Raw genomic sequence first — 18,577 nt, 5'->3', positions numbered from 1 at the left:
CCAGGGGAAACCACCGGAAGCGAGCCCGGGTCTGTTTTGCAAACCGCCTTTAACAATAACTGCACCGTATGGTTGCCTCCCCCGCAGGCGAGTGTCTCCCTCAAGCGTCTCAGGATCTTTCTGTCGCACGAGGAGCTGGAGCCCGACAGCATTGAGCGGCGGCCTGGCAAAGACGGTGTGTGCTGTGCGGTCTGCCCCTCTGTGCTGGGAGCGTGGCTGATGGAGGGGACCTTATGGACGGCCGCCTGGCCCTTCTGCGTTCTCCCTGAGAGGCGGCCCGTGGGCGAGGCGCCCACCCCCCCAACTCCCCTGCCCCGGAGGGTCAGGTTCCAGGGCCCAGACCTTGATTCCGTGCCGGGCACGTGGACAGGCCAACCAAGGATGCTGGACACTGACCAGCTTCCTGTACCTGCTGGCTGTGTAGACTTGAGCAGGTCACTTGACTGCTCAGAGCCTCAGTTTCCCCATCTGGATAATGGGAAGGAAGCTGCCTCTCTTGGGTGGGTGTTCTGTGGACTTTTTACAGGCAGCTTTGTTTATTTTGTAGCCTATTCATTTCTCCTTTCCTAGTCAGCCCCTGAGCAGGGCTCTAATTCCTGGCTGTGTGTCCAGGTACTTAATATTAACAGCACAAACAGCAGTGACCACTTGAATTCCAATGACACTCCCGCCATGGACATTCCGTTCTGGGGGCGGCAGTTACAGACCTCCCTGCCGCTTGCTGCGGCACGCGGAGAGGCCGTGGAAACCCCCGTTGGACGCATGAGAACTGGCCCGAGTGACTTGCCCAGCATTGCACAGCTGAGAAGCGGAGTCAGGGATCACCCGTACAGCCAGTCAGCAGGATGCGCTGTCACCGCTGTACAGATTAATTGAGCACCTGCTGTGTGCCACGCATTAAGTACTCTGTGCATCTGGCCTCATTTTCTTCTCCTTAAAGTCCCGTGAGGGTGACCCTGTTATCGTCAGTCCTATTTTACAGAGGAGCACAGTGTGGCACAGAGAGGTTCAGGCGCTTGTCCGTGGCTGTGCAGCTAGGAAGTGGTGACGGGGGATTCGAACCCACACAGTCAGGCTCCAGAGCCCAGTAAATACAGTCGGAGCCGTGAAGGTGCACAGGCTTGGGTTATAGTGTGTGAGGGGTGCCCGGCACCCAGCGGGCTTTCCCGAGTCTGCAGTGGCGTGTCAGACATGCACACGGTTCCTGCTAGATAGACAGCAGTGGCGGTGCTCACGTCTCCAGTGGGCGAGAGCAGTGATGTGGGGCACTTTGAACTCGGCCGCTAGGGTCCCGTTTCTCAGGGGTGCCCCTGACATTTGAGGCCAGATCCTTCTCTGCTGTGGGGCTGTCCTGTGCAGTGTGGGAGCTTGGCCGGCATCGCCGACCTCGACCCACTAGATGCCAGTGGCACCCCCCACCCCCCTTGCCGCCCAATTTTGATGACCAAAAATGTGTGCAGCGTGATGTCCCTTGGGGGGACGCAGTCGCCCCCAGTTGAGAACCACTGCTCAGAGGATGCTGGAACCTTCCTCCTGACATGCTTGGCTTGTCCAGTCTCCTGTCCTGAGGACCGAGTCTCTCCCCTCCGCGTGGTGCGGGAACAGTGCCACCTACTCCGGGGTCAGCATTCTGGGCATAACACGGGGCTGAAAATTGCAGCAGCCGGTGGCAGTTGCGAGCTCCCGAGGTTCTTTGGTCATTGCAGCTGCCCTGTTGGAAAACCAGCAGCCCTCCTGGTGCCATCCAGGCCTCCCCCTTCCCGCCCTCACAGCCATCTCCCAGGGGCTTTGACGTCCCACATTTCGAGATGTTTATCCACACTCTCCCGGGCTCCCGGCGAGTCTTAGATTCTCTGTAGCTTGCCTGATTCAAGTGACTTTTCTTAAATTCCTTAAATAGCACCTTCCAGCTTCCTCCTTGCTGTGTTTCAGGAGGGCTGGGGAGAAGGGCAAGGTAGGTTAACTAGTAACTTCCTCTGGCCACAGGTGGTTGCTTCTTGGATGCCTGTGGCATTTATTTCTTCCCTTGATCACTTACAAACGCTCCCATCTGACCTCGGGATGGTTTTAAGGTGGCTCATAATTATGAGTCAAAACTTGTTGGTTTTTTTTTTAAAGCAAGGGATGTATAACAAAAGGAAAATAAGGAGAAGGAAGTAAATGAAGATGGAGGTGCCAGCAGCCTTAGAGTCGCAGGGAGCCGTCCAGATAATGCAGGCTTTGTCCTACACCCTGTCCCCTCCCCTGCGCCGTGGGACCCCACTTCCTGTCCCACAGCTTTGTCACAGTTTCTTGTGACTGGGGGTTTAGACTGTGATGTGAGCAGGATGGCTGGAGGGAGGGAAAGGATGTAGGGGGCCAGTAAGGAGGCCGCCCTGGAATCTAGGAGCGGAGGACCCCACTTTGGACATAAAGGAAAAGGACCCTGGAGGACGTGATGAGGGCCGAGGGCTGGCCCAGCCTGGTGGATGGGACAGCTGCGTGAGGGCGCTGCTCGTTCCCCAATGACCTGGCTTCTGCTCAGCCCTCCCAGCCAGGGCTGCCCCCTTGACGGGTGAGGGAGGCCCTGGAGCCTGGAGTAACCCCCGCGCGTCCCCCGCCTCTATCCGGGCCCCCGGAACTGCCAGTCGGTTGGGGTTCTTGAGAAACCATGGCTGATGTAACCAGGTAACACCTAGCGCAAGTGTCTACCAACTGAGCTTGAACTGCTGGATGAGAAAACACACCAAGGAAGTGCCTCGTGCTCACGCTCCGGGCTCTGACTGCATCTCCGCCTCACGTGTTCTCTCCGCGCTTTTCAGGGGGCGGCGCGAACAGCATCACCGTGAAGAACGCCACCTTCACCTGGGCCCGGGGTGAGCCGCCCACGCTGAGCGGGTAAGCTGGGACGTGGAGAGGACCCCGCCGGGGCTCTGGCCCCAGCGTGTGTTTGAATTCCAGCCATGCTCCAGCTCTGTGACCTTGAAGAGGTCACTTTGCCTTTCTCAGCCTCAGTTTACTCATCTGGGAAATAGGTCTGGTCGTCCCCTGCTTGGGCTACAGTGAGGAGTGGTTGAGAGTGTGCCTCTCATAGCTCCCTTGGATTCTGAGTGACGGACACCTCACACAGATAGGTGAGGACAACAAAGAGAAACTTTTGGTGCTCATAACTGAGAATGTCTGCTTCAGGTACAGTGTGATCCAGGAACTCAGTGTCATTAGGACTCTCTCCATCTTATCTTTGATCCCTTTCCCTCTATGCTGCTTCCTTCCCAGGCTTTCTCTCTCTTCATAATGGCAGATGGTCCCCATCAACTCTAGGTGTACCTCCTCCCTCATCAGGAGACCCGCCTGCCTCTTAATGGCCCACACTGGGTCATGTGCCCCTCCCTGAGCCAATCGCCGTGCCAGGAGAGATGGAGCCCACTGATTGGCCAGGCTGGGGCCGAGGCTGGGTTGCTCCTGGCAGCAGGCAGGTGGGTCTGCTGAAAGGAATTCTTGTATATTCTCCATCCTCTCTAAGGTCACCCGGCTGCCTGGCTTGCCCTTTCTCATCGCCTCCCCCTCTGGTACCCTGCCCACCCCAGTCCTTATCTTTGCAAAGCACACAGTGTCCAGGAAGTTGACCCGGTTCCCTGGGCAACTTGTCAAGTGCCTCTTATTTCTTTTCTGACTGGAGGCCTTGCTCCATGGCTCTTTCAGGCCTCCTTAAGGAGTCACCAAACCCGAGGGCCGGAAGGGACCTTTTAAGGCACCAAATTTATCCCCCATGCCCCCAAATCAGCCCCTTACTGGGGAGCCAAATTACGTCTGTGTTTTATCTGGGGAGGGGTGGGGGACAAACTCAGCAGAGAAAACCAGTGTGACACGTCCCTTGAAAATTCATGGTCGGATTGCACACTTAGGAAGTTCTTCCCTAGGTCTAACTTAACTCCTGCCTGCTTCAGTTTGAGCTTTTCTCTCTCTCCTGCTCCACGACCTGTGTCTTGGCCCCCATCCTTCAGTCTCAAAGGCCCCCTTCTTCCAGTTACCCTTCCCCAGCCTGAACCCCCAAAACCTTTCTCCATCCAAACCTCCTCAGCCTATAGAAATATTCCCGTCTCACCTGGACGGTGGCAGGAGCTTTGTCACTGGGCTCTCTGTCCTGTTCTGACCCCATAATCTGTTCCCCTCCCAGCACAGGAACAAATGATTGCACAGTGTGACCATGCGGTGGGTCCCCAAGGAGGAAGGAGTCAGTGACAGCAAATCTACCAGCCTTTCCGTGAATAGGTTGACATGGTCATAGCAGCCGCTGAAAAGCACAGCGGGCATGAGCCGCGAGGCCCTGGCCGCGCCCGCCCTTCCCCGGGTGATGGAGTCACAGCTCTGACTTGGCTGTCGGCCGGTCGTGGGATGGCCAGTCTTGCCGGCAGCATGTTGAGCGTCTTTTATTCTGCTTTGCTTTCTATTATTTGTGAAAGGACGATTTCACTAGAGACGTGTTTCTGAAACTCGGCACTGCGTGCCCCGGGTCAGGCCGCCCTTTGGACCCCTGGTGCCTCCCAGCTGGTGAAGGCTGAGCATCTGAGTGTGATGTCCTCGTGGTCCTCTCAGGCCTGGCCGCCACCCACCTGCCCCGTCAGGACAGGCCTGCCCCCTCCCTGCCTCGTCTGCTGTCATCGAGCTGTCCATTCCTGATGACACTTGCTGTTTCCCACCTGCGGGCCTGTTCTTCAGCCGTCCCCAGGTTTCTGTGTCTGGGGCAGCTCATTCTTCCTTGAGAGTTCATTTGGAGGGGGTCCTCTCCGCGTTGTGCCCCCAGGCAAAGTTGACACCCCTCCTTTCGGCTCCCTTGTCATGACCCATCCCTCTGTTTTCTAAGATGCATTTGCATCCCGGCCCATCATGGGTTGCTCCGGGTCTGTCCGCTGAACCGAGCCAGAGGGAGGAAGGCAGGGCGTGTCCAGCCTCGGGGCCCATGGTCGGCTTTGTGCAAGCGAGAGCGTGGCTGAGGCCCCGCGTGTTATGTCATTTCAGGATCACCTTCTCCGTTCCGGAAGGTTCCTTGGTGGCCGTGGTGGGCCAGGTGGGCTGCGGAAAGTCGTCTCTGCTCTCGGCGCTCTTGGCCGAGATGGAGAAGGTGGAGGGGCACGTGGCCATCAAGGTAGGACGAGGACTGAGTGGGCAGGGGACCATGGGGGGCTGACGGCTGAGACGAAGGTCACAGACAATGCTGTGTTTTCTTTTGTGACCCTCCCTTTGCGGGAGGCGAGAGCTGTGGGGTCTCTTTCCTTCTCTTTCCCTGTCCTGCTCATTCTTTCTGCTCTTCTCTGCGCCATCCCACAAGGCGAGACTTTGGTGTCATTTGTTTTCTCCTGCATCCCAGCGCCTGGAGTAGTGGCTGGCATGCACTTGTCACTCAGTAATTGTTTAGTAAACGCACAGATGCTCCCTGGCCCGCCGTCTGTCCCCCTCTCCCTGTGCATCTCCGCCCCTCATGGTGCATCTCGTGGTCCCTCTCCACGTGGGTCTTTCTGGCTTGTTCTGTCTCTAGATGGATCTCTTCGGTGTATCTCTTTCAATAAACGTAACAAAACTTAAAACTTGTAATTTATGTTGTTGGAATATTTTCGTAGAGAATTCTTTTTAAGGGACTGTTGGAGTTCTGAGTGTTCGTTGAATTCTTAATATGGGGCTACAAGGAGCCCGTGGTTTTATTGCTTGTAAATATAGAGAGGACTTTGGACTAAGTTGGCATGTTCCTCTAGGAGAGATTAAGAGGCTGCTTCAGTGAACAGATGGGTCCCACTGGAAATCAAGAGCCTAGCTTTGCATTGAGCGTGTTCCTTTGGAACGCCTTTCCCTGTAGAATCCTTCCCTCAAGAAGTTTTGTTGACACCAGCATTTCCCGGAGTGGGGTCTGCAGCAAGCTCGCCTCGCAACATGTTTGGGGAATAAAGAATCCTGGGTTCAGACAAGCTTGAGAAATACTGTGCACTGTGATTCCCTCCTTCCTGGAGACTTAAAATAATCGTTCCCAAAGTAAAGGCTCTGAGAAGTCCTGCAAGGAGACGAGCGCTATTGGACTTTGGTTAACCCAGCGTGTCGCAGACATACTTGCCTGCACCTCTTTATTACCTAGGCGACAACCGTTTACGTCCCCAGGATGAGTGTCTCTTGGAATCTGCCTTGGGGGATGCTGGTTTATGCCATTGTTTTTATTTCAGAGCAAAATCCTTCCTTTGCTGATTCTGTGATGTCCCTTGGCCTGATATGCCTTAGTAGCAACATACGTTGCAGTAGTTGGGCTCAAAGTAATGATATGTAGCCACTGTTTTAAGAAATGTTCTGGGACTGGCCCGGTGGTGCAGCGGTTAAGTTGTGCACATTCTGCTTCAGCGGCCCAGGGTTCGCCAGTTTGGATCCTGGGTGCAGACATGGCACTGCTTGGCACGCCGTGCTGTGGCAGGCGTCCCACATAGAAAGTAGAGGAAGATGGGCACGGATGTTAGCTCAGGGCCAGTCTTCCTCAGCAAAGAGAGGAGGATTGGCAGCAGATGTCAGCTCAGGGGTAATCTTCCTCAAAAGAAAAAAGAAAAGAAATGTCTGTCCTTTCTTTCCAGTGCATGTTATAAAGTCAGATGAATGGGCCACAGGCGCTCAGTTAGAGGAAGAAAATTCCAGATCACAGTAAGACTCACAGTGTTGCATGAACCCCAGGCCTCCACCATCACAGCACTAGTAGCGTGTGGGGCCGGGTCACCCTCTGCCATGGGGCCGACCTGGGCTTGGCAGCCTCATTGAGCAGCATCCACTGGATGCCAGCAGCACCTCCCGTTCTGACAACCACAAGTGTCCCCAGACATTGTCACATGTCCCCTGCTGGACAAAATTGCCCCATTGTTTTAAATTTAAAAAATTTAAAAAACCTTTAGAGATAAGCACGATGCATCTAGCAATTCTGAGGACTAAGTATTTGGTTGGACGAGGTCACAGAGTTACTCGTGACGGGTTATTTTGTCCCCGTAAGGGGAGCGCTAGACACATGTTCACGGTACTTACTTTTTCTGACTCTCCGGTTGGTAGGGCCTGTGCGCACCATGTCTAAATCATCTGTGGGTTCTGTGGTGAGACTTTGGGACATTTTGGCCTCTTGTCAGTGAGGATATTAGACTCAGCCGTTTCATTCTTTATCTGAGAAGGAAGATTAAGAGCTGCGATGCCGGGGTTCCACCCCCGGCCTCGTTGCCGTAGAATTCCCTTATTGAAGAATCTTCCTTGGCTCCCCTTTGCCCTTCCAGGAAAGCCCACGCCTCACTGGGACCACCAGCCCGATGTGACCTGGCCCCTGCCAGTCCTGCCTGTCTTGCCCTCACACGGTGTTCCACTCACGCCAGCCTTCCTGTTGCCTGACTGTGCCAATCTTCCCACCTCTGGGCCTTTGCACATGCTGTTCCCTCTGACTGACATGCTCTTCCCCCTTCTCTTTGTCAGACCCACTGCTCCTCTCCTGTTGGTCCTGTTTAAAATCTTTTTTATTCCTAAAATACGCAAAACAGATACCCTCATCCTCCTGCCTTTCTTGACACCTTACGTCACGTGGAAATAAAACAGCTTTTGAAATGGACCATTTCGATACGGAAGTCCTTGCTTAAATTTCATCAAAGAAATTTCCTCAGGGAAACTTCCCGACCTCCCAAACGAGGTCTCCCTTTTTAAAGGTCTCAGATTTTTCTGTCTTAGCCTCGAGCATCACTGCCATCAGGTCATTTTTTATCATGTCGGGGACGTCCCGCTCTGGGGAGGCGGGAGTGCGGTGGCTGCCCGAGGCATTCGGGGAACATTTACTAAACACAGAACCATAATGTCAGCTCTTGAACTCCCCGTGTTGGGGTCAGTGGTTGACCAGGTGTGGGTCCTGATCCCGGCACTGGCATTCGTAGTCCCTTGTGACTCAGTTTCCCTCTTGCCGAAACAGTAGGTGGGATGAAAGTGCCTTGAGAGGTGGGGCCCTTCTGGCGAGTGGGAGGGCCGGCTGCCGTCTTGTTAACCAAATCCATCTGTCTGTTTTGCCGCCGTCCCCCTTTGCCTCCCAGGGCTCCGTGGCCTACGTCCCCCAGCAGGCCTGGATTCAGAATGACTCTCTCCAAGAAAACATCCTTTTCGGGCGCCAGCTGCAGGAACGGTATTATAAGGCCGTGGTGGAAGCCTGCGCCCTCCTGCCGGATCTGGAAATCCTGCCCAGCGGGGACCTCACAGAGATCGGTGAGAAGGTCAGTACGGCTGCAGCGTGGCCCCCGTGTCAGCCAGCTGTTGCTGCGTGACAGCCGCGGAATCTCGGGGCCTTCTGATGTTAAACCCCTCCCCTCCTGTTTGTAGGCACGTGAGTCACGGCGACTGGCTGACCCGGACCGGGCTCAGCGGCCGGCTCTGCTCCGCGAGCCTCAGGCCAGCCGAGCTTGGCTCCAGGCTGTGGGGTTGGCTCGGGTCCGCCCCACAGGGCTTCTTGCTGGGGCCTCGGCTGAGGGGGCAGTGCCCATGGGAGCAGCTCGTTTCATGGTGACAGCAGAAACCCAAGAGAACAAAAAACCCTGTCATGTCCCTTAAAACACGTTGTCTTTCTAACCACAAAGCAGATCACTTGCTTCATCTCAAAGACGAGGGACAAGGAAGCACATGCTCCTTTGCAGCCACGTGACTGCAGAGTCGCGTGACAAAGACACTATCCAGGGAGGAGGGGTGTCAATGAGTCAAATGTCCACAGTCCCTTTCAAAACAGTGATAATAATAAAAACAGTACTACAATAGCTAACGCCGTTTACTGTGTGCCAGGCACCATGCTAACCATTCTATCCCTGTCTTGTCCTCATAGCAAGCCCATGAGACGGGATTTATTGTGATCCCTTTAATGGTCGAGGAAAAGGAGGCACAGAGAGGCTAAGGACCTTGCCCAATGGCGAGCCCCTTCCCACCTCAGGGCCTTTGCACATGCCTTTCCTCTGCCTGGCTGGCTGCTCCAGTGCCCTCTGGTGGTTATCTGGTGTGCGATCGGGGCGTTGCAAGCATTCACAGTGGCACTGAAGATCTTTCCTGTGTATGTCTGTAGCTACAAGCCAGGGGCTCCACCCGCTTTCTGAGGCGGCAAATGATTTCTTTGATTTGAGGGGAATCTGCAGCTCCTTGGAAAGAAAAAACCAAATTCTTAGCAGGGGTCTTCAGCTTTGCAAGTAGCAAAGGAGCTTGAGCCTGTATTAGCGGGAAGTGGGAACTGAGTTTAAGGATACAGATGCATCGTGTGGGATCTAAGGGCTGGGATGTGGGGGCTCATGGAGGGGCGGGGACAGGCCATCTGGCGCCTCCTGTGTTTTGCATTTTCTGCGCATCAGCTTTGTCCTTTTCTTTTTTTTTTCTTTTTAACAAGTGTCTGTTTTTGCCGCTCAGACTCCTGACTCTCCATGTCTCGGTCGCAGCACCAAAAGTTGGAGGGGGAGAGGCTGATTGGCTTAGCCTGGGTCTGGGGTCTGCCTCTGGGCCGAAAGCTATGGCCGGAGGAAGCATCAAACAGAATGTGGCTGCCGGGACCCAGCTCGGTGCCTGGGGTGGGCGGGCATCTCGCGGGGGAGGCTGGGCCCTTCTCAGTGGGCGTCTGCTCTGCTTCCCCAGCCAGACCAGACGTGGAAACGGGCATTGGCTGACCTGTTGTGGGTGGGGCGGGGGGGTGGGAGCTGCTGTGTATGGTCCTCATAGTGCCCTGGTGGGAATCCGAATGTCAGCACCCTTCTTGCTGGCGAGGGGGGCCTGGATTTCGGCGACCCCGGGGTACAGCCGGCCTCCGCTGTTTGTGGCTCCATCAGTGAGTGATGAATCCAGAGTAAGCTCGTGAAAAACCTTAGCTGTTAACAATAGTGACAACAGCAGCAATGATAATAATATCATCACCGCATCCGAGGGTGTGTTCCACCTGACTCAGAGACCGGGAGCCAGCGTCATTCAGCACCGGCCACCCTTGCTGAAGGCCCACTGTGTGCCGGCTGCTCGGCTCAGCAGCTCCTAGGGGCTCGGGTCCTCTCTTGCGCCTGTTCTGTGGTTGAGGCTGAGCCCCACGCTGGGATTGAACCCACGTTCACACAGGTGCAGTCGCAGCCTTGGGTGCCCGTGAGGACTGGGGGTGGCAGGTGCAGCCCCTTGGGGCCCCCGGCCTGGGTCTGCCGCCTCCTCGGCTGGTGCCCTCTCTGCCTGTTTCCGGGCTTCCCAGGAGACGCCCCCTACGTGTGCTGCCTCTCTCCGCAGGGCGTGAACCTGTCGGGGGGCCAGAAGCAGCGCGTGAGCCTGGCCCGGGCCGTGTACTGCAACTCCGACATCTACCTCTTCGACGACCCCCTCTCGGCCGTGGACGCCCACGTGGGGAAACACATCTTTGAGAACGTGATCGGCCCCAAGGGGATGCTGAAGAACAAGGTGCCTGCTGAGGGGCGCGGGGCTGGGGCTGGCGCGCGCTCCTGGGCTGAGTCCGCTCGTGTCCCCTTGGGGCATCCTGCGCTTCCTAGACTCTCCTTTTTAAGTTGGACCGGAGAACGCATTTCCGAGGTTTGCCTTGGGCCCTCCCAGAGCAGCCTCCTTGCTCTTGTCTTTGTAGGGGAGTCCTCAGCGCTGACTCGAAATCATCGCCTCCGCTTGGCCAAAAGAGGCCTCCCCTTCCTTGTGTAATAATGGGGGCGGCTTCACAGAGGGACATCCCACCCCCAGATGCCCTGTGACCCAGCAGGCAGTTCTCCCTTCCCTGCTGAGGGGGCCCAGGGACCGAGGTTTGGAGCAGGAACACGGCCACAACACCTTAATGTGTCAGAAAGTGCTTCCTGTCCTCTCTTATTATTACTTTTTTTAGGAGAATTACAGGGAAGCGGGTATCTGGGTTTTTTTTTTTTTTTGGTGCTAAGGAAGATTGGCTCCAAGCTAACATCTCTGCCAATCTTACTCTATTTTGTATGTGGGATGCTGCCACAGCATGGCTTGACATGTGGTGCGTAGGTCTGTGCCCGGTGCCCAGGATCTGAACCTGCAAACCTGGGCCACTGACGGGGAGCACACGAACTTAACCACTATGCTACAGGGCCAGCCCGTTTTTTTTTTTTTTTCTCCCCTGATCAAAAATGTAACACAGTGCCCATGGGGGAAATATGTGAGATTCAGAAAAACAAAAGGAATTCTGTACATTCCCACCACGTAGAGGTTTTTGTATTTCTTTCCAGTCTTTTGCTGTGTGTATGAGCTTTTTTAATAGGGCTGTCACACGGTGCCCATAAAGTAAGGAGCGTGCGCGTCACCACTGTACGCATTCTCATACACACCACAGAAACTCTGTATAAACCTGGTTTTCAAATGTTAAAAAACTGTTTTGTTATCAAAGTAATACATGCCCGTGGTAGCAAAATCAAGGAGTAGAAGAGAGCAGGGGCCAGCAGTCTGGCCCACTGCGTATTTTTTTCTGAGAATGGTCTTTATGTTTTTAAGTGGTTGGAAAAAAAATCTAAAGAAAAATAATGTTTTGTGACATAGGAAAATTGCGTTAAATTCAAACAGCAGCCCCCATAGGGGAAGCTTTACTGGGGACACGGGGCCAGCCCATCTGGCTGCGTCTGCATCACAAGGACAGAGCTGAGTCGTTGCCATGGCGATGGGGGGGCAGGGAGGTTGGTGAACAGAAAACATTTACCATTTGGCCTTTAAGAGTGTGCCAACTCCTGTAAACAGTTTGATAACTGTCCTCCCACACTTTTAGATAATTAGATAAAATATATACACATGTACAAATTTCGTAGTGTTTCAGGGGGTATGGGGGGGTTACTTAAAAAAATTTAAGGGGCCGGCTGGGTGGCGTAGTGGTTAAGTTCGCTTGCTCCACTTTGAGGTCTTGGGGTTCACAGGTTCGGATCCCAGGCATGGACCTACACACCACTCATCAAGCCATGCTACGGCGGGGTCCCCCATATAAAAAATGGAGGAAGAGTGGCAACATATGTTAGCTCAGGGCCAATCTTCCTCACCAAAAAAAAAAGAAAGAAAGAAAGAAAAAAATTGAAGCCATTGTGTGCAAGTTGTTTTGTTGCAACATCCTTCTTCACATCCACACCTGCATGTTCCCTTTGTCCGTCTCCTTCCCAGTTTTCTAAGCACCTTCCCCATCACCCTTGTTAAGGCACACCCCCACCCTCAGTGTCCCGTCTGCTCTTCTGCTCTGTGTGTACCAGTCCAGCACACACTGTGTTTTCCTTAGATGGCTCGTTTCTCCCCCGGCCCTGGGATCCAGGCAGAGATCTTCTTTTCCGTGCCTACTGCCCCCCAGCTCTGGGCACACACGTGTAGGTGGAAGCACGCACAAATGGACGCGGCCGTGTGCTCTCGTCCCAGGCGTGCATCTGCCTTCAGACCTGGCCTCCCCATCTGCATGGCGGGTCACCCCCTCCGGCGTGTGGGTGCTGACGTGGCCCCGTCTCCGCTGTGCCCACAGACGCGGCTCCTGGTCACGCATGGGATCAGCTACCTGCCCCAGGTGGATGTCATCATCGTCATGAGTGGCGGCAAGATCTCCGAGATGGGCTCCTACCAGGAGCTGCTGGCCCGGGACGGGGACTTCGCTGAGTTCCTGCGCACGTATGCCAGCGCCGAGCAGGAGCAGGACGAGCAGGACAACGGTAGGGTGGCAGGTGCCCGCAGGGTGGGCGGTGCCCGGCAGGGCCCCCCTTGTCTTCTGGGAACCTCGGGAACGGGGCTCACGAGTGCTGGGCCAGGCCCCCCAGGAACCATCTGGAAGGACTGTCTTATTTCAGGGCCGCGTTGAGAGCAGGTCCCGCTGCTTTATGGCTGGGTCAGCAGAATGGGCGCAGGTCCCTGTCGTCCCCTCTGATGTGCCTTCGGGCGTGCTGTGAGCCTCAGGGCTGTCCTGGCAAAGATGGGGGCAGTCATCACTAGAGTCCTTCTGAAAAGCTGGTAGCATAGGTGACATCACCCAGAACAGAAGGGAGGGTCATAGGGTGACACGTGGGGGCTGAGCGTGCAGGCTTGGAGTTGGTGAGACCTGGGTTCGAATCCCGGCCGCCCCTCTCGTTAGCACAGGACCCCAGGCCCCTTCTGAGCCTCAGTTTCCTCCCTCGTGACAAAGCGGTGTAACAGCAGGACGAGCCTCTGGCACGGGGTGTGGATGTAGGATGCTCCATGCTCAGAGCCCGGGCGTGGTCCCCGGCACGAAGCGTGCAGTGAGCGACAGCTGGTGCCCTTCTCCCCTGGGAGGAGCCCCCTACACCCCGTGCCCTTGGCACCTGCCCTGTCAGTTAGACTGCCCGCTTCCAGCCGCCACGGCCCCTGGCCTCGGAGACGCCCTTTGAGCTTGGGGCCGGGTCCTCCCCGCTCCTTGTCTGAAGCAGATCGGGGGGAGCTTCTAAGAATCCTCTGATGTCTTCTCGGTGGGTTGAGGAGTCAGGAGGTCGGCTGGCAAGCTTTTCAGGCTGCCCTGCGTTTCATCCGTCAGACTGGCGTCTCGAAGGGCCCTCTGCTCACCTGTCTCTAGGAGCGTTGACTGCGTCCACGCGCTGGGGAAAGAGGTCATCTGATGCCTGCTCTGTTTTGGTTTTGGCTCTTGCTAAAAAGACTGAAACTACGGAGAGGTCACCTGCCCTCTCCGGGTTTCCCTTTTCCGGGAACTCATCCCAGGTCTGAGCCCTTGGGGCGTCTTTGTGACATACTTGGCCGCCATGCGGGTCTCAGAGAGAGTGTCCTCCAGGGCGGGGCCGCGGGGTCGCCCCATTTCACAGCTCCCATGGGCACGGTGTCACTGAAGTGTCTGTGACGGGAAGGCGCACCTTGAAGACCCCGCAGATGGTTTCAAGGACCACCCAGGGCTTCTGTTCTCCACAGGAGTCAGCTCCTCGCATCCTCCTGACAACCCAGGAGGGAGGGAGAGTTGTCATTCCCAGGTCACTCGTGGGGAAACTAGGCTTCAAGAAAGTTGTCGCTTCTGTGCCGGGGCCGGGCGGGTCCCGGTCTGTGAGGATGGAGCCGATCACTAAGGACGATGTTTGACGTTCACAGATTGTCATTCAGCGGATCTCAGAGCATCCGCCGCGTGGTACCAGGGCTGCCGTAGCGGAGGACCACGAACGGACGTAGACAGCAGAAACCTGCTGTCTCACGGCTCCGGAGGCCGAGGGCCGCAGTGTCGCAGGGCGGGTCCCTCTGAGGCCGTGCGGGGGCTCTGCTCCAGGCCGCTGCACGGCTCCCGAGTGGCCTTGGCGTGTGGGGGCATCACCCCCTCCCCCTTCCTCTTCACGCGGCCTTCTTCTCGCGCGTGTCTGTCTCCAGATTTCCCCTTTTTATAAGGACGCCAGGTGTATAGGGTTAGGGCCCACCCTGAGGTCCTGATCTTCACGAGTGACATCTGCCGAGACCCTGTTTCTAAGTACAGTCCCGTTCTGAGGTCCTGGGGGTTACGACTTCAATGTATAAATTAGGGGAGGGGACACAGTTCAGTGCATGATGCTCTAGGTTTTGGGGAGATAGACGTGAACAAGATGTAGGCAACTCCCTACCCTCGTGGGGCCGAGAATCTAGTGGGAGGAGAGGCGACGAACCAACCAACAAATAAAAATGGCTTCCTATAGCATTAAGTGCAAGGAAGAAAAAAAGAATAATGGGCTAGAGAGTGATGGAATGGCGTGTGGCGGCTCAGGCAAGGTGGTCAGAGAAGCCCTCTCTGAGAAGGTGACCTTGGCGTGAGAAGGAGCCAGCAAGGAGATGATGTGGGGAACAGTGTTCTGACACAGGGAACAGCAAGGACACAGGCCTCATTCCCGGCATGACCTCTGTCTGTTTAAGGAACCAAGAGGGGGCCAGTGTGGCCAGACTGTAGTGGGCAGTGAAGGGGGTGGGAGACGAGGTCGGCGAGGGGGGTCACTCTGCAGGGCCTTCACGGGGAGGAGTTTGGGCTTTGGTGTCCCTGCGGTGGGAAGCCACTGAATGTCAGAGAGAGGAGGCAACTTGTCCAAGGACACACAGCGGCTGCTGGCGGGGTTGGGACCTCAGGTCTGGTCTCTGAGTTTCCACTCTTCCTTCTGTGATCCCTGGGGCTGCCTGGGGTGGGAGCCCATTCATGCCTCCGACTTGGTGGGCTGCGGGGGTCCTCTCGGTTTTAATCAGTGCTTTTATTGAGCTGTAATTCACACGCCACCCAGTTCACCCGTTCGAAGGGTGCGACCCGGTGACTTTTAGTCTATTCACAGAACATCTTCCTCCCCCTGAAGAAAACCTATTCATTGGCCCTCACTCCCCTTTTTCCCCCAGCCCCCCCAAGTCCTAGGCCACCACCCGTGGACTTTCTGTTTCTAGATCTGTCTGCTCTGGATGTTTTGTGTTTCGTGTGAACGGCATTCTGTAACATGACATTTCGTGACTGGCTGCTTTCCCTTAGCGTGATGTTTTCAAGGTCCGGCCGTGCGGTGGCATGACTCATCCTTCATTTCCTTGTCTCGTTGAGTCATACTCCATTGTGTGGTGTTTTCTTGATCCATTCACCCCTTGACGAAGATTCTCGTGGTTTCCACTTGGTGGCACTTATGACTAGTGCTGCTATGAAATCCTAGTGGTTTGAAAAGAAACAGTATTTTCTTTTTGCCAGTGACGTAGCTGGCACCCCCCTTCAGCTTTTCAAACGCCCTGAGGGGAATGAGTTTCTACACTTTCATACTCTTGGGTTTGGAAAGTTCTGCTTCCAGTCTAGCCTGCTCTCCTCTTGCTGCAGCCTCCTCCCCTTCGTGGGCGCTTAGCCGGGCAAGCCAAGCTCACATGATGTGTGGCGGCGACCTGCTTGGTGGGCAGAAATAACCCTCTGTGCTTTCTCGAGCGACACATGTGGGTTTTAATTGACTCTGTTTCCCAGAACGAAGGCTCTCTCCCCTTTCTAGCCAGGTGAGCAGGGACGTCCTTAAGTTTGGCTGCAGAGGCATTTTTCCCTTCCCTTCCCTTCCCCCCCAGCTGCCGGCAGATCCAAAGTGGTTTATGCAGAGCAGGGCACGCTGCCAGTTTCTCTTTTTTTTTTTTTTGGCGATGAAAATACCATCCACCGCCCCACCACTGCGGGGGGTTTGTTTCCCCGATTTGGCACCCAGCCCCCGCCTCCCCCCGCTGGAAGGACCCAGAAGCCCTCAGCCTGTGGGTCTCGGATCACGCTGGGCGACCCCCCTTCGTCCCTCTCTAGAGGGCCCCCGGCGATAAGGCCTGGCATTGGGTCTCGTCAGGCTCAGCCGTGGCCGGCTCCCGGCGCCGGTGACCTTGTGTTGGTTGGAACCTCGTTCTTGGCCCTCCTAAGGGAAACTTTTTTTTTTCCGTGTTGGATTCATCGGGTCTTTTTTAGAACACCCAGGCCGAAGGGGAATTCTCTCTCCTCGGGGATGGGGAAGGGGAGATGTCCCAGGAACTCGGCTCAGGATGGGGCGATGCTGACGCCTCCCCAGGGATTGGCATTACACTGATTTCTAGGAAACCTTTTTTTTTTTTTTTGGTGGCAAGGAGGTTTCCAGCTTGATTCCTTCACCTTTATACCTGGCTAGTGAAGAACATTTTTGTTTACTCTGGTTTCTTTCTTGGGAAGCTAAAACCTAGAGTGGTTTTCTACAGGAACGTTTGTGCCTCCTGGGGACGCTTGGCCACGTCTGCGGACGTGTTTGGTTGTCACAACTGGGGCGGGGGGGTAGTACTGGCATCTAGTGGATAGGGACCAGAGATGCCGCCGAACATCCTGCAGTGCACAGGACGCCCCCCTCGCCGCCCCCAGCAACAGAGCATCCCCCGGCCCACGACATCAGCCGTGCCGAGGGGAGAAAGCCGCCGTGCTCCGACGTGGCGCTGCCCCCTTCTTCCCTTGTCATCTGGGGAGAAACACCTTCATCCCGGCAACCGGTCCGCTTTTCAGAACCTGGTTGGAGCCCCGTCTCAAGCTTGTCAGTCCTTCTTTTTTTCCTTTATCAGGTTTTTGCTAAATCTTTTTTCATTGCTTATAAAATCAATACATGTTCATTATAGACAATGGCAAACTGCAGAAAAACGCAAAGAAGCGGGAAAAAGAGCATCGCTCCGTTCTCCCCCAACCCGGGGGCAGCTGGCCCGGCGTTCGGCCTGCTTCCCACGTGTTTTTCTTTCCTTGACAAGAGCGGGATCTTATTGTACAGATTTCTCATCCCGTCTCCCTCCTTCCTTTTTCTTCCCGGTCCTCGGCTCGCAGGCCCCTCCCCCATTACAGAAATCTGTCGTAAACACCCACCAGCTGCTGGCGAGCCCGTCGTCCAGACGGCGCGACCCCCTCGGCCGTCCTCGGTGGCTGTTTCTTCCTCTTTTGAAGATGAAGAACTCCCAGGACCAAGGTGGGAGGGTCCGGTCAGGCGATGCAGCTGGTCCCTTCCGTTTTTGGGCAAAAACGAGGCGTTGGCTGGCAAGTGGGGACTCAGATCCTTCCCTCTGGGGAGGCTTGCCTGCTGGCTCTTGCCCAAGCAGAGTTCCAGAACCTTCTTGAGTAAAGGCAACGTTGCTGGAATAAACAGCCAGCCTCGGAGGTGCCGACTTGGACGGCCCGCGGCTGGGGGCACACCCAGCCCAGGAGCGCGTCCGTGGTCCCGGGGCGGGGGCGATGCCTGGCTGCCCTGCATCGGAGCCCCATCTCTCATCCTTAGAAGAGCTGCAGGCACGTTTATTGAATTACGAAGTTCATGTGTTTGCTAAAAAACAAATCTTATTATTTTACAGCCTTTCCTCCATCATTGGTTTTCTCTTTACTTTGATTTTTCTTTGTAGCACTTATCATTGCCCGAAAGTAAGTTCTGGATCTGCTAGCTTCTTGATTGTCTCTCTCTCTCTCCTCCTCAGAATTTGAGCTCCTGCAGGGCTTTTTGACCATCTCAGAATCCCCAGGACTGGGAACAGTGGCTGGCACATAGTAGACACTCAATAAATGTGTTAAATAAGGGAATATGTGAATTATAGTTGCCCTGCATAAGCAGTCTGTAGGTCTCTGGGCTTCGGGCATTAACACACCCACACAAATACCCCAGGTGAGAAGAATAGGGGCTGATTTTACCCGTTTCTCTCCGGGCTGGTTTAGAAACCAGCTCCATGGGTACCGGCTATGGAATGGGTACCACCGTGGCCCGTGTGGCGCCCCTTCTGGCGCTGGAAGGTCTGGCTATTCGTTTGCTAACCCGTCCGTCTGCCCATCAGGCGGGTGCAGAGCGCCTGTGGTTTGCCACAGGGACACCTGGTCCTTGCGCCACTGTGTGGAATAGCGCCCCTTGAATCATGCAGTGCGCATCCTGTATAACCCCACATGGCCATCTGATGTGCCAGGTGCTGGGAGTAGAGTGGTGGACACGACCCAGGCCGTACCCTCAAGAGCTCACAGTTAAAATAATCATGGACATCATGGTGCTAAACGCAGCAATGGAGGCGAGCTGGGGGGTGGGGCATGAGAACCCCGAAAGGGGACCCCATCCCAGCCTGGGAGGGCCCAAGATGATGTCTGAGCCAGGTCACCTTCTCCTCGCCTTTTCTCGGCTCCATGGGTAGCCGGCTGAGTAAG

At 55.5% G+C, this 18,577-nt stretch overlaps 1 protein-coding gene and 1 long non-coding RNA gene across 5 annotated transcripts in view; one reads left to right on the top strand and one right to left on the bottom strand.

Moving 5' to 3' along the window:
• The window catches only part of ABCC1 (ATP binding cassette subfamily C member 1), a 126,835-nt gene that overhangs the window by 81,359 nt on the left and 26,899 nt on the right, over positions 1-18,577 (top strand). For all 4 annotated transcript variants that reach the window (XM_023655035.2, XM_070230637.1, XM_070230636.1 and 1 more), the window contains 6 exon segments: positions 88-175; positions 2,802-2,877; positions 4,999-5,125; positions 8,058-8,234; positions 10,252-10,419; positions 12,470-12,653. In XM_023655035.2, coding sequence (XP_023510803.2) covers positions 88-175; positions 2,802-2,877; positions 4,999-5,125; positions 8,058-8,234; positions 10,252-10,419; positions 12,470-12,653 — 820 coding nt within the window.
• Positions 12,037-17,409, bottom strand: LOC138917010 (uncharacterized). Its single transcript, XR_011424324.1, has 2 exons — positions 17,270-17,409; positions 12,037-15,589 (listed from the first exon to the last, which is right to left on the bottom strand). It is a non-coding gene; the product is annotated as an uncharacterized lncRNA (long non-coding RNA).

This window comes from Equus caballus, chromosome 13, assembly GCF_041296265.1.
Source record: "Equus caballus isolate H_3958 breed thoroughbred chromosome 13, TB-T2T, whole genome shotgun sequence".
NCBI classification, from domain to species: domain Eukaryota; kingdom Metazoa; phylum Chordata; class Mammalia; order Perissodactyla; family Equidae; genus Equus; species Equus caballus.
This window is presented reverse-complemented; position numbering and strand designations above follow the sequence as displayed.